Here is a 15,076-nt window from a genome sequence, read left to right as displayed (position 1 = left end):
AAACGGGCACAAAAGCAAACTATCAGCACTACTCTGATTATCAAATGTATGTTTCGAAAAAATGTTAGGAGGCTGTCTTACACATTTGAAAGTTGTCTTTTTTGCAAATATAAAGAGACGATAACTTGTAAAATCAGTTTTTAATGTCAGCTAAAGCCAAGAAGCAGATCAGAAAGAACACAAAGAAATCTTGGACTGAAATTATGATCCTGAAGGTTGAGTTCCCTACTCTCTTGTGCACTTCATGATCCAATGTGACACAGACAGTAAAAATCCTGAATCTCATTGATTTTTTTTCCCCCCCCCTGAAAGACTTGGGCTCCTTACTGCCTTTGCAACATCAGGCCTTAACATTTCAGGCCCACTTTACACTATATTGATTAAAACAGTAATTCAGAAAACCTGGGGAAAAGAACAGGGGGACTGAGCAATCACAGTCATTCTCATCACCTCAATGACATGCTGTGAATGTAATTAATCCTACATTTATTTAGAGAACTTACACCCTACACATAAAGCAGCAACTCCCTGCTGGCTTCAGACTAGGTAATTATGTCGTAACAAGGACTAGGTCTCAATTACAACAAAGAGATGAAAAAGAAAACAGACCTATGAAGCTAGACTATCTTTTAGGTGTGTCTGACCTGAAAATCAAGAGAAGGAAATAGAACAGGCTTAGGAATATCTGACTTAGCTTTAATTTAGTTAGTTCCAATAAAGACAGGAGCTTCTACAGAAACTCTATAAATGCCACCAGGAATCCTGGTTTTTACTTTAAAGCAAATAGTCCATGCTTGAACTGGCATGTTACAACTACAGTCACCAAAATTAGCAAGATTATATTTGTCTGCGGTTGTGAAGCACATATACATGAAAGTGCTACCACAGAGCACATATACATTAAAGCAGCCTGTATACTGGTATAACAAATCAGGCTGCAGATACAGTTCCACAGGACACACAGCTCATCTCAACATAAAGATCTTCTTTACTGCATGACTTGAAGCTGCTACAATACACAACACAAATAATGATTTTCTAATTTTTTGCAATAGAACAGATCACAAATAAAAGGTGAGATGGTAAGTTAAAAAGTAGAAAAAAATAGTGATAATGAAAAAATACAAATTACACAAGAACAAACACCTTATTCTCCTGCATTCCTCATACCCACAAAACTCTGAGAAGTTTACAACTATACAACTGTGCATAAGTAAGTGTACTAACCCTGGAAAAACTGCCTAGAACCCTAAGAACTTCACCTCCACTTCAGGAACACAGAAAATGTACATTAACTAATACTAAAGTGGTACATATTTAAAACTAAACATGTATTTAAAGGTTAGGTAAAAGTTCTCTTAGGTAGGGATGCAGAACAGTACGTGGTGAACTGCCTGGACAAGGACTCCTGGAAGTCGCTGGGCTTTCCAGCGAGCCACTCGTGTCAGGGCCAGCAGGCGTCACGCGGCCGAGCCACCAGAAGGCACGTATGCACAACAGCGGACAATAAAAAGCGGTGTGAATAGAGCCTGGCACAGAGGGGAATACAAAACACTGGAGAAAGACATGAGGCTACACAAAGGAACCTCGCACAGCAAGAGTCAGTGGGTAAACTGCTCTGACTTCTGTAAAGGACACAACTCCTCTGGGGTCACGGACAGAAGGACAAAGCGCTCCTGCAACAAACCACACCTATGGGCTTCCAGCCCATATCGCAGCTATCAGACAAGCAGTGGTTGCCCCAAAGCTCCTTCTCCTCTCCCTCATCTCCTTGTACTCAAAGTAAGGTATGAAAGATGTGGAGAAAAACCTCAGACTTATAATGCAAATTCAGTTGTAACTTCACCTTGGAGAGGCTGCCGTGTGTACCATAGTGGTTTGTAAAAGCCCTGATCTAAAGGAAAAAAAAATGCAAATCAGACAAATTAAATTTAATTTTATTATGGAAATGAAAGTAAAACCAGAAGTGACAGCAGGGTGGGTGATAGGCTCACTTAGCAGGGGGATCAAATGAAGTGATGACATGTCATTATGACCTCAGAGGTTAAAGATGCAATTTTCCATCTGGCTGCATCTGGCTTTTCAACATAAATGTTGACACCACCTGCTGAGATTTACTACAAGCTGCCTCCATGGGTCTTTGTCCAGCTTTTGTTACCCAGGTTAACATTCACTTTTCCCTCTTTTCTGGTAAGTTTTGCTGAGCAACACGCTCCCTTTCTTCAAAATCTAATGAACAGTTAAAAGGATTTTACATGCCATTTTATACAATAGATCAGATTATTAATAGTACCTTCACAAGCAGCTCAAAGAGAGATACTAGAAACCTAGAAAGCAGCTAAAACTAACTTTAAGATTGCAAGCAGGAAGACAAAACTTTAGCTACGCTGCTAATATCTTGCATTTTCCAAGACTTCTAGGAATCTACTTTTCATAACAGGAACCTGAACGAAATCATCTCTTTTTTTAAAAAAAGTGTGTTAGAATTAAAGAACTAGCTTGTACTCACCATCTCAAATTGACTATTAGCAACCTGCATGTGTTTTATTCAGCAGCTTAATCATTACCAATTCCAGATATACTGTGCTTAAAATGAATCTTTTGCCAGCCCAGTGACACATTCACTTATTCATCTAATTTAGTCACAGCCAAATTATGATCTCAAACCAAATTTGTAACCAGCTATTGACACACTGTTGGCTACAAGGTTTTTGTTTCGACATTGAATATTTACAAGCCAATCTCTACCAGGGTGTTCCTCTCCTGGAAGCCTAATCTGGAACAGGGCCGCACGCTTACTACCACTTGATAGATCCATTAGATTTTTTTTCTAAACCTACAGCTCCCAGACTTTTCTCTGCCAGTACAGGTAAGCTAACAAGCTTGCTTCCAGCTGTTTCTAAGTGCTCAGATTCTTCACTATAAAGAACTTATAGTCTGTTTTAACTTTTTGAACAACGAGGGCTCAACCTCCACTAGGACTTGGCTACATACCAGGGGAAAAGGGGAATAAAAGAAAAACCCTCCACAGATTTTGAGAGCACTCTGGGACTACAGCTATGAAAAGACAAGAGAAAATGGAGACAAAGAAAGTTAATGAAGCTTGCACAGAGCAAAGAATGGCCAAGAAACAAAACAAAGTATACAGACTGATTGGACACGCAAATAACTTCATGGAAAGACCACCACAGAAATACCTATAAATACCTTCCCCTCCCAAAACTCTTTCACCACAAAGGCAATTACCAGAGGGATGTCATAACCTTCTTCCCCTGGAATGGAAGATGTACCACCCTCCTCTCCAGCTGCCTTACTCACCCTTGTCCTCAGCAGACAAGTCACCACCCATTTCTGTATCTGTTACGGTATTTTCTGAATGATGAGTGAACTTTGTTGTTCCCTTCAGCATTAAGGGAGAAAACAAAGGTTCCTGTTTGCTTCGCACATGCTTAACTTCAAACATGCTTCACTGCTAAACTGAACAGGAATGACTTAAGCAGATGCTTAAATGCTTTCCTGATTCAGACCCTAAAAATAGGAACGGTTTCTGCAGATCCTCTTTCTCTTGTTCTGATGACAGACAGCTATTGTGCCATGTCATTATGACAATAAGAAAGCTTAATTGCCCTCTTTCCAGAAGCTGTCAGTTCTGCTTAACTGGTACATAATGTATGCGTCTAGAAGTAAATGTGTTAATGTATCAGTCACATCTACCATACATTTTCCTCCGCTGTATTTAAAGAAAGCCTTGTTTTTTATGACTGACTTGCTAGACATTATATTCATTGATATGGACAGCAGTGATATTACTGTCTTGTGACTCATTTCTTCGTGCAAAGATGCATGAAATATCTTTCTCCTCCTTCATTTACTGCACTTCTTCAACTCAATTTCAACCTGAATGTGAATTTCCACATAGCTGTATTTAAGGTGTGGCCGAAAAAGGCCTCCTCAAAAATGACAATGTAAAATGAACTGGCTGTTCCTGGAACTACTCAGCATTAATGAATCAAAATTTTTGGAAACACCTGTAGCTGCTTTAGAATATTTTGTGCATTGTTACCCATAGGAACATAGTCACTGAAAGTAAACAGAGAAGAATCAACAGTATCGACAACATGTAATCCACAGCTATGAACTAAAGACCTTTAATTCTCTGGAAGTACCAGTAAGGTCACACCTAAAAGTACAGCCCATGCAAGCTGTCTCAATTCTCTTTTATATTCCCCTTTCTGATCATGATTAACACGAAGTTCCCTCTCTATTCTCTCACTGCTTCTTGTGTCTCGTGCACTCAAGAAGTTATTTTTTTCTCCCGCAGTCTCTCATTAAATTGTGCACTGGAATGCAAAGACTATTTTTAACCTGTGTTTTATGAGTCTATATGTTGCTTTATTAACAAACAAGACAATGACATTTTTTGTTTATATTAGGAGTGCCTCCCTTTTCAGATAAATATTACTGCAACTCATACTCATACTTTTGTGGGCCTTCAGAGAAGGCTGTGAAGACATAAAAAGAGAGGGAGAAAAAACAAAAGCTGTATGAAAATAAATCTGACAAGAACAATATAAAGATTTGAACATGAAGCTTTCTTTGATCATTTAATCCATTTCTCACTGTTTTTAAACCATTAAAGCATGCTGATAATTCCAACCAGCCTGGCTGCAAAGTTCCCAAGACTCTGGAAATAAGGAAATAAGTCACACAGGTGAGACACAGAATTGCTGAAGTGCAGAGACTTTATCTGGAAGTGGCACAGTCGCTGTTTCGTCTCAGGTGAAGTGGAAGCCAAAGCACATTGCCAGGGAAAGCGAGCTGGCGAGCAGCTACAGGGGAAGAGGACACAGCGCACAGAGACGTGACACTTATTTTGGTGTTGTTAACCAATTGGTACAACTGCTGCAGTCCATAAATCAGCAGTTTCATACAGATGTAAATGGTTTGCAGGAGCACCTGATCAGAACTGGAAGTTGTCGATTCCATTGGAAGTTATAAATTCAATCCTGAACTAGGAGTTGTTTCTGAACATTTTCTTAATGTTACCTAAGTGCTATATAAACATTTTTCTTCCAAAGAAAGATTGCAACAGAATGAAAATTCCCCAGAAGCTGTTTTCCCCTAAACCATTAATATGTTAATGAAAATTCATATTTTTATTTCAAATAAATGCAATTCCTCTCTCCCTTCTCCAATGATGTCACTACATCAAAAAAAAAAAAGCAGCATTGAATGTCTTTGTTTATGTAGTAAGAATAGCTGGATAGCCAAGGTTAAAAAGCCAGATCACATTTCCATATATAGGAGATCACATTTCTTTTGATTTTACTGATACTTGTTCATAGATTAAGTATGCTAAAAACATTTCCCACATCAACAACTGCTTAAGAACTTACTTGGTTTTTTGAATCCAGATGCAATAGTCTGTAATGAAGAGATCATTAAGGATGTAGGCAGGGTCATTCTCCCTAAAAATCTGGTGAATGTCCAGCAGACACTTCAAAACTGCAGCTTTTCCTAGAAAGAGATTTTTACTTTTGTAATTCACTAGAAGCCAAAACAGACAATCTTCATCATCTTCTCACCTTTGAGGCTTTAATAACCACGTCATCTACAATCATCTCGTAATTTTAAGTTGATCCACAGTCTCAGAAGGGCAGTAATGTGACTATGCCCTTCAGTATCCACATCCATGTGGATGCAGAGCCTCTGAATTCAGCAGGAATCTCTGTGCAAGACTAAAGCCTCGAGACACAGTCAAGCGTGTAATTCTCTGCAGCTGAAGCCCCTTCCCCCAGCTTTCCCACTTCCCTGAGCTGTGTCCAGCCCAGACTTTAGCACACTCATACAGCGCACCGTGTAAAAACAAACAAAAAAGCAACTTGCAAATAAAGAAGAGTTATGCCCCATCACTTATCTGAAGACAGAGAAAGCCTGTTCCCCTGTATGCCTACACAAATACCTGTTCTGGAAAATAATTAGGATGGAAACAGCCCACAGCAGGATCAAACATGCAGAAGCCACAGCAATTGTGTAAAACGATGTAAGCGATCCCATTGCCTGACGTCTAACCACAGCCTTACAGCAGGACTTTTCCTGCTTCTGTTAGTTACAGAATAATGTGGCAAATTGAGCCTCCAAAAGAAAAACTCACTTCAGGCTCAAGAAGGTGCCATTTGATATACAGTTAATAAATGCAGTAAAAGATAAAAAACATTAATGTTTTCTCATTCCACAACCAGAAATCTTTTTGATGTCGCTTTAATTTTCTTAATTATGCAACCATTGTTTATGAAGACGAGAACTAACTAATGTAACCTTCGATTAGCTGGAATCTCATCTCTTAGTTTCCTGATGAAGGTTGCTAAAGGGCTAAGTGCTGCAACACTAAAAAAGAAAAAAATTCACTGTTTAATAGTGGGGGGAACGGGACATTCAAATGAAAACAGCCACTACTGCAAATAGAATCTAATAACCCTCTCTCAAGAGGCTGGCTCCTCCTAGGCTATGAAACCTGAACAGGGATGAAATTACATTTTACAGATTTTTTTTTTTTTTTTTTTAAAAAAAAAAAGAAAAAAGAGCGAGAGATCAGAACTCCCCCTGCTGTTCGAGCACAAAATTTGTTTGTTTGTTTTTAAATAATTCCATGCCAAAAAAAAATAGATAGAGAAAATGAAAGTTAAAGGATGTGGGAGATAGCAATAAGGAGAAAGAACCCAGAGAGCAAAAAGCCACAGCAAGTAGAACTGAAAAACCCACTGGTTTCGTAGAGAGCAATTGAAGAAGTGTCAGGAAAGAACGCAAAAGAAAACAAAAAATCCCAAATATAACTGATGAACTTTTAGATTGTATCGCCATCAATGCTTGTCAAGCCAAGCTTGTCAAACTTAACTATTTTGACTAAAAAGAAGCCTGCTCTTTTAAAAATAAATGATATGTGGAATTGAAATTTTGCTAATTTTTGTAAGGTTCTACCTGTCAAGCTGCCAGCCTGAACCATTTACAACATCCACTACTGTTACTGATCTGTCAAGTAACAATGTAAATAAGTGACTATAACACTAATTCTCAATAAATTGGTTTTAGATCCTCTTGTATGTGTTATCTGAGTTCTCTGCTTGTTGTTAGGAAAATAAGACAGTTCTAAATAACAGCCAAATAGGGTTGTTGATAAAAAACAAGTACTGAATACCATGAAAACAATTCTGTTGAAAAATAAATAATTTAAAAAATATTTCATTTAAAAAGAATTAAAAAATTGACTACGCACTACATATTTGTAGTTTTGTTTTGTTTCACGTTCAGGAGCGGAGCTGTCATCTTATGGCTGGACTCGATGATCTTGAGGGTCTCTTCCAACCAAAATGATTCTACGATCTCAATGACTGCAAGCTATTTTTTCGGCAGTGACGTTCCTTTTACATATTCCCTGTTTATCCCAGACAGCTTTCATGTAACAGTACAACTTTTCAAACCTATGGTTACTCCAGCTTCAGTTGTGGAATTGTACACAACCACATTTATATATTGGCTTTTTAAAGTTACTTACAACTTTTCTATTTATTGAGAGTTACTACTTTCAAAAAAAGCATTCAGTGTTTGATTTTTTTTTTGACAGGAGAGTCACCGAGAAGCAGCACTTTGCATTTTTTTCCATGCTTGTGAGTTGCAGAATTAAAAACAAAAACAAACCCATGTAAACAAAAACAAAATGGGAAAAAAAAAACCACCACACAAACAACCACCACCAACCAACCAAATAAAAACCCCACAAACCTCCAACAAACAAATGCAAGACACAGATTTTGGCCTCTGCTCCTAACACAGAAAAATTATATAGGAAGTACTAAAAGAATGATGATGCAAAACAAGTTTCAATGCTGATACAAATTCAGGATTTCTGTTCTTCCCAGATTACCACTGGACTTACCACAGAGACATCTCAAACACTTTGCCTTAATCCTACAAAGAACTTTAACACTGAATATCAACCAAAAACTACCCCTTGTCCTCAAATGTGTGATTCGGTATGGCAACACTAAACTGGCACACACAACGGAACCATTTAGGAATTAAGATGGCTGGAAACTAAATACAGTTACTTTGAACAGGAAAAAAAAAAATATATAATGGACTGACTCAAGTTTAAAACAAACAAACAAACATAACAACAGAAGATCTAATTCTAGAAAAAGAAAGTGGCAAGGGGGGCTGGAACTCAACATTAAGGTAAGCTTCCTGTCAAAATCCTAAAAAAACAATAGTTCTTCCAAATAGTAACTCATGCAATGAAGCTGCCCACATTTGCAACTGCAAAACCAGGATGAGCAGAACTTGGTCAAACAGAACAGCTGGAGCAATTAAAGAGGATGCTTTTAAAAACTTCCCTTAGGTGGGAATAAATCATGGAAGTAATGAGAAATCCGTCAATCTTTTTTAACAGGGCTTCAGTCAGGTAATTAAAGACGAACTGAAAACAATTGGACTCCAGCTACACTTGCAACAAAAACTGACCCTGCTTTGAAATAAAAACTTATACACCTTTAGAATAGGGTCTAAACCAATTATAGTATCTAACCTACCATAAGAAAAGCTTCATTAATATGGTCTTTTCCAACAGAAAAATCTGTTCACAGACAGACAAATACAGTATAGAGAAAAAGACTTCAAAAATCAACACGACATGAACAATTACAATGAACTATTATTTTCTCTGAAGACCTTTTCCCTAAAGCTTTACAAATCACAGCTGGAATATCCCAATTTATTAAGATACAAGATCTGATAAAAGACTTTTCTCAGGATGAGACATTCATAACATTTCTTGTGTTGATTTTCTGGCATGAATAATACAGCTGAATTTACACCACAACTGCACGTATTGTTCACTGGCTAATAAATGAGTTGCTCTGGGGGCTTTTTCCTGGTAAAGACATTAATTTTGTTCTCTCCGCAGTCCCATCTTCACAAAAACCACAAGAAGTCCAGGAATGTTGATATCTATCAAGTTTGGGTGAAATTGGCCAAAAAAGTTATTAAAAAGACAGACACACAAACAATGTGGCTACGTAGTCATCACTTCCAATCCCTAAAAAAACTTACCTAGTTGCAGTATCATGACTGTATCATTGAAGGCACGTGTCACTAATCCAAAATGTCTGTGCAGGGGATAGCAGAGCACTCTTCTTCCAAAAGATACCAGGACATCATGAATGCTGGTGAAACTCTGTGTGTATTAGTGAAAAATCTGAATTAGTCTTTGTGCTTTTCAATACGAAGAATTAGGGGTTTTTTTATTCTCCTTTAAAAAAAGAATTCATAGCAGCATAGCAAAAAACGCACGTTTTAATATAGTATGCATCTGAAAATCTGTGGCTTAACAGATACAGATATCAAGATGTTACACAGAAACAAGACACTGCACATTCAGTTTGCATGGCAGAATAACAGAAGTCCTATACAATTTCGTGGTTTTGAATTTAAAAAAAGAATGTAGAGAACATTAGAATAAAACATTTAACTCAAGACTTTTCCATTGCTTAGATTAAAGCAATAAATTACATCTGTCCCACATTATTATATATATTAAGGGGAAACTATAAAAAGCCTTTTAAGAATAAAGAAAAATTAAAACCACGTGATATTAACAAAATACATGTGTACATATAAGATCTTTAAAAATGATACATGATTCTGCCTTTCACGAAAATTATAGACATTCAAGACAGGGATAAATATATCTGCCCAGGGAAAGTGGTTCATTGTCCTCCTTTACAAGTGAGGAAGACCTCTAATTTACCCAGGCCAGAGGCATTAATGAGTTATTAAAGACTTTCTTAAGAGAGCAATTTCCTTTCTGGCTTTCACTTTTCAAGACAAAATATTCCATTTATGAATTCAAATAAAAATACCTATTTCATCTTGAACTCTCAATTTATTAAAATTAATTAAAACACTTTGCTGACAGCCAGCACTTTTTTGTATTATGTGACTGCTTCAACCCATTTTTCATTTTAATGGGTTGCCGGTAAGCATTTAAATCATTTATGTTTTGTTATTTAATATTTAAGAGTCTAAGGTGTGTACATGTCACACACAGCAAAATGGCAGTCAGTTCAAATAAACCATAGCTGAGGCAATTTTGTTTACAGATTGATGAAAACACCCGCCTCTACATGGTTTGTATAACAGATATAGTTATTAACAGCTTGGTGCCAGGAGACTGAATTTTCTGGGTGTGAAATATACTGTTGGCACAGGCTGCGCCAAGAGCTGCTACATTATAGGATAAGCACATGCAGAAAACTCCCTCGCTGTGTTAGGATATGGATCTTAAAAAAAATTAAAGAGTTACGGCAATCACTGCATTTTAACTGCCCTCCTTTGTGACTTGCTACTGCAGAATATTCAATTGGAAACAAATTAAAACCAACCAATCTGTACTGAATGTAACATTGGCTGCTACTAGAACTGTTTGAAGGACAGAACCCAAAAATCCTGTCACAAATTTCATTTTTGTTCCTGCAAACTGAGACTTGGCTCAGTAATTTCAGGAATGAGGGAGGGACGGTCCTTTCTAGCTTGCTGCCATCATAAAAAACCATGGTCTACAGGCCAGGTGAAGTCCCTTCCACTCCCAACTCTGCAATACCTTAATTACACAGGCCTGTGTGCTTCCAGTAAACGATCTGAAAGTCTCTGTTGATACCAAAGGGCCAGTGGTAGCGGGTGCTGCAGTACCACTGAAAAGAGGGGGGTGGGTAAAGCAACTCGAAAAAACATATTCAGCACTTGTCTGAAAGATCACACAATCATTAAAGCCTTAATGAGACAACAGTTTTGCAGCTACAGAACTGAGGTTTTCTTGCTACAAGAATATGGAACTCAGCTTCTCCACGATAGGTGGGGAAAAAAAAAAAAAAAAAAAAAAGATTGAGTTCTAAGAGCTTTTCCTATAATTGGTTTTCATTTACTTCAGGGCTCCCCAGTTCCACCCTCCAACATACCCTGAAGGCACACAGCAGAATGGAGAACACAGAAACCACCTGATTTGCAGCCAGGAAAAAGAGCAAGCTGGAAGTACCGAATGATGAACTGGGAAGGCTGAAGAAAGGCTCAGCAGTCAAAACTCCCACAAGTGAACAATAAGCTGCTTTATTAAGGCCTGCCATCTTCAAAGGTTATTAAAACATATCTGAGGTAGGACCAAAAGGACACAAGAACCCAAAGAAATTACATTCCCTGCTTTTTCTGCCCTTTATGCCCTTTCTATTTTAACATGCTTTAGCCAGTTAAACGGGAAGATATTTATGAGTTCTGATCAAGGAGCCAGAAGGCTCTGTTTTCTTGCCCTAAGCATGGAGTTGCACACACATACTGTGGACATATGTGAGGAATAATTGCAATTACTTCCTAAATAAAGGTCAGGACTTGTGAATCAAGCCCAGGAACTAGGGACAGCATGTAGTTGAGCAGCCTGTTTGCAGTGCTTACCCTTAGCTTTTCCAGAATGGGCCAGAAGAAGGCTGAGAACCCAGACACATGACAGCTTGCATTCCAGCCTCCTGAGGCTACTAGTACTTGGGAGCCCAGAAATCGTGATCAAGTTCTTGTAATATTTATTGAAAAGAGGACATACACTTAATACATTTTCAACACTGGAAGTGTAAGCCTTCCACAAAAGCAATATACAATACCAAAACCAAACAATACAGCAAATATATAATGCAGAACTTAACTTTTAACTTACCTCCAGCCAACACAACGTTGCACTCAGTTTCCTAACGTTCCAAGATGATTCAACCTGATTGTAAAAGGACACCATAAAACAACTATTATCTAATTCAGCATTCAAGACTGCTGGCAAACTATTTAAGATAACATTCTGGCAGTAATTTAAGAACCTTTGTGAATACGAAGCAGTAATTACATTATGTGCATTGAAATGGCCACAGGACAGCATTAAAAGTATATTGCAATGCATATGTTAAATAACTAAATTGATTTCCATGTTGGGAATATTTAGCCTATGCACAAAGCCTTTAAAATACAACAGCAATCACAGAAAACTGTATTATAGAGGAATGCTGTCCCTTTTCACCAAGAAACAGAAACTGGAATCAACAAAGCTCAAGCTAAAATGCCTTGTTTCATGAAAACAGCTCAAGACTCTTGGCTTTCAGAAAGGATCCTAAAGCCAGCAGTACATGTAAAATGTCATTTTTCTTCAAATGCGACAGATTCATAGTATTTGTGTGGTAGCATGGTCTAGTGGGATGATCAGGCAAAAAGCCAGGAAGCCCTGATCTATAACTCTGGCTCTAGTAAAGATTTGTATGGCCTGAATGTCTTGGTTTTCCTATTTAAAAAAAAGAAAAAAAATCACAATGTGTTTTCAACATATACCATATGGTTATTGCAAAGATAAATAAAGATTTATACAATTGGATTCCTTCCATATTTGCAATTTTGTGCAACACTAACACACAGTACAACAACCATCTTATTCTGTTGAATAAGCAAGTCTGGACACTTCTGCCATTCTACAGTCCATGCCCTGCAATTCAGTCTATGACAGAATGGTTTTGATCATATGTTCCAATACTCTGATTAAAAGCATTGAGAAAACATCTTCTTGGTTAGAATCAGCAGAGGAGATGCTAGGCGAAAAGTTGTATATGGGAAGCAAGTCATAGAATCATAGAATGTCTGGAGTTGGAAGGGACCCAAAAGGATCATCGAGTCCAACTCCTGTCCCTGCACAGGACAACCCCAAAATTCACACCGTGTGTCTGAAGATGTCGTCCAGTCGCTTCTTGAACACTGTCAGGCTTGGGGCCCTGACACCTCCTGTTCCAGTGCTCCGGCACCCTCTGGGTAAAGAACCTTTTCCTAATGTCCAACCTGAACCTCCCCTGGCACATCTCCCTGCCATCCTCTCGGGTCCTGTCCTTGGTTGCCAGAGAAAAGAGCTCAGCACCTGCCCCTCCTCCTCCCCTTGTGAGGAAACTGGAGCCACCATGAGGTCTCCCCCTCGGTCCCCTCCAAGCTGAACAAACCAAGTGACTTTAGCCGCTCCTCATACGGTTTCCCCTGCAAACCCTTCATCAAATTGTCTGGAGTCTCCTGCATCACCACTTCTCTCCCACGGCTAAAATGCTGGTCCAGAAGACCAGAAGTATTTAGAAATCATACTAATCCCTAAATACACCCAACAGCTCGATCTAGAGATATAAAGTATTTCAACTTACTCAATTATATATTTTTTTAATGCTTGTAAGTAAGTTCACTTTAAAAGGTAAGTTTCCTAAATGACAGTACAGGGTCCAGCACTAGGTTCCTAAAACATACTAAATTTTTTTACTTACATTCTTATCTCCTTCATTGACACAGATTTCATAGCAATACGCCAGGAGGATATCAATTAAACCAAGATATATATGATGACGGCTTCTTTTATCCAGAAGATAAGATTTATTTGTGAACTTTCTCAGCTGCTCTCTCTCTTCTTCAGAGAAGACAACTATAAGAAGGATAATTGATTATGAATTTAAAGCTGGCACATTCATTTTAATAGGTAATAATATTACTTGGACAGTCTCCTTAAAAAGACGTGTGTTACTAATCACAAGTAATTCATCACTCAAGAAAAAAAAGCCTAAATCATCCTTACTTTCATTTTTAACTTTTGTTAAACTCTGACATAGCCCTTTCAAAGTCATGTTCCAACCCTGCAAAGTACTGTGTGCAACACTGGCAATTCTGAACCCCACTAAAAGCACCAAGGATTTCTGTGGATGCCTGGGTATCTTACACAGAGATAAATGCACACTCAGGATCTGAGTAAACTGAAGCTTCTTAAGCCCACGTTGTACTAGAGAAAAACAAGAAAACCAAACCAAATATATTTTCTTATTGTAGAAAAGGGTAGGAACTAAGGAAATAGGGAAGGGGGCAGGGGGGGAAAGAAAGGTACAATTCTGTATGTCTAAGCATCATCAATTTTGAGTAATAACCTCAGCATGATTTGGAGGCTTCATTTACACTGTCTGATAACATCCTTCCAGTTTCTGAGGAAGACCAAAGAAAGATCAAAATCCTGTCCCCACCAACATTGATATCAAAGCTGCATCTCCTGCCAAAGAACTATGGCATCCACCACCAGCGACCATCATATTTTGCTTACCTTCTGCATACCTCATTTAGTTCAGACCAGCTATACTGACCCAACTCAAAAAAAACCAACCACCAAACCAAACCTTCTCACCCAGTACTTTCGCTTTGGGATTCATAAAGACGGTGACAACGACACCACAGCAGGCATGCTGTGACAATGCATCCAAGCATTTCTCTAGGAAACAGTGGCATAGACCTGGATAGCTAAGACTGAATATTGAATGGTAACCCTTCTGAAGAGTACTTACTGCAGAAAGGATGGCAGAATCGCCTTGAAATAACAGTAGAGATCAAGTAGATAACTGACTAGAAGCCACCTCTGTACAAACTCAGAGTAAAACAAGAAGCCAGTTAGTGTGATTAAACCAGCCAGAAGCCAAAGCTAAGAGATTTTCACCCTGGCTGCACAGAGCACGGTCACTCCACACCAACAGGCTCCGATCACTGAACACGACACATGTAGTGAGCACATTTTGGTCACGCCACAGAAGGAAGGTACAGGCACAAGGTGACTTGACAGGAGAAAGCAATGTCATTGGCTTGACAGCTGACGCTTTGTCCCACTCCATGATTTGTTCAAGCGTAAGTAACACTGGAACCAGCCTGAGTTTAAAATACCACTCACTGGAGGAGATTTCTCTGAAGACAGGAACAAGCCTAATGCAGTACGCTTGTTACTCTTTCAAAATAAACCCAAAGTACCAGGGGTAGATAAACGAGTTGAAGGGCACATCATGTAATTTTAATTATTTGGGGGGGGAGGGCGGGGGGACGCAACCCAAAACCTTACAATTAATATCAAAATCTCAATTATTCTTTTACCACCCTTTTTTGAGTCACTATGTTTGGGTATACTTGGCTGGGGCAGAGAAAAGCTGTAGGCAAAATGTACGAACTT

General features: G+C 38.5%; 1 protein-coding gene across 1 annotated transcript in view; it reads right to left on the bottom strand.

The window, feature by feature from the left end:
* SHQ1 (SHQ1, H/ACA ribonucleoprotein assembly factor) overlaps positions 1 to 15,076 on the bottom strand; it is a 48,347-nt gene that overhangs the window by 15,058 nt on the left and 18,213 nt on the right. The window contains exons 8-11 of the mRNA XM_065642722.1: positions 13,371 to 13,525; positions 11,753 to 11,806; positions 9,106 to 9,229; positions 5,397 to 5,517 (exon numbers count right to left, since the gene is read on the bottom strand). Coding sequence (XP_065498794.1) covers positions 5,397 to 5,517; positions 9,106 to 9,229; positions 11,753 to 11,806; positions 13,371 to 13,525 — 454 coding nt within the window. The remainder of the gene's footprint in view (positions 1 to 5,396; positions 5,518 to 9,105; positions 9,230 to 11,752; positions 11,807 to 13,370; positions 13,526 to 15,076) is intronic.

This window comes from Caloenas nicobarica, chromosome 11 (genome assembly GCF_036013445.1).
Source record: "Caloenas nicobarica isolate bCalNic1 chromosome 11, bCalNic1.hap1, whole genome shotgun sequence".
NCBI lineage: Eukaryota > Metazoa > Chordata > Aves > Columbiformes > Columbidae > Caloenas > Caloenas nicobarica.
This window is presented reverse-complemented; position numbering and strand designations above follow the sequence as displayed.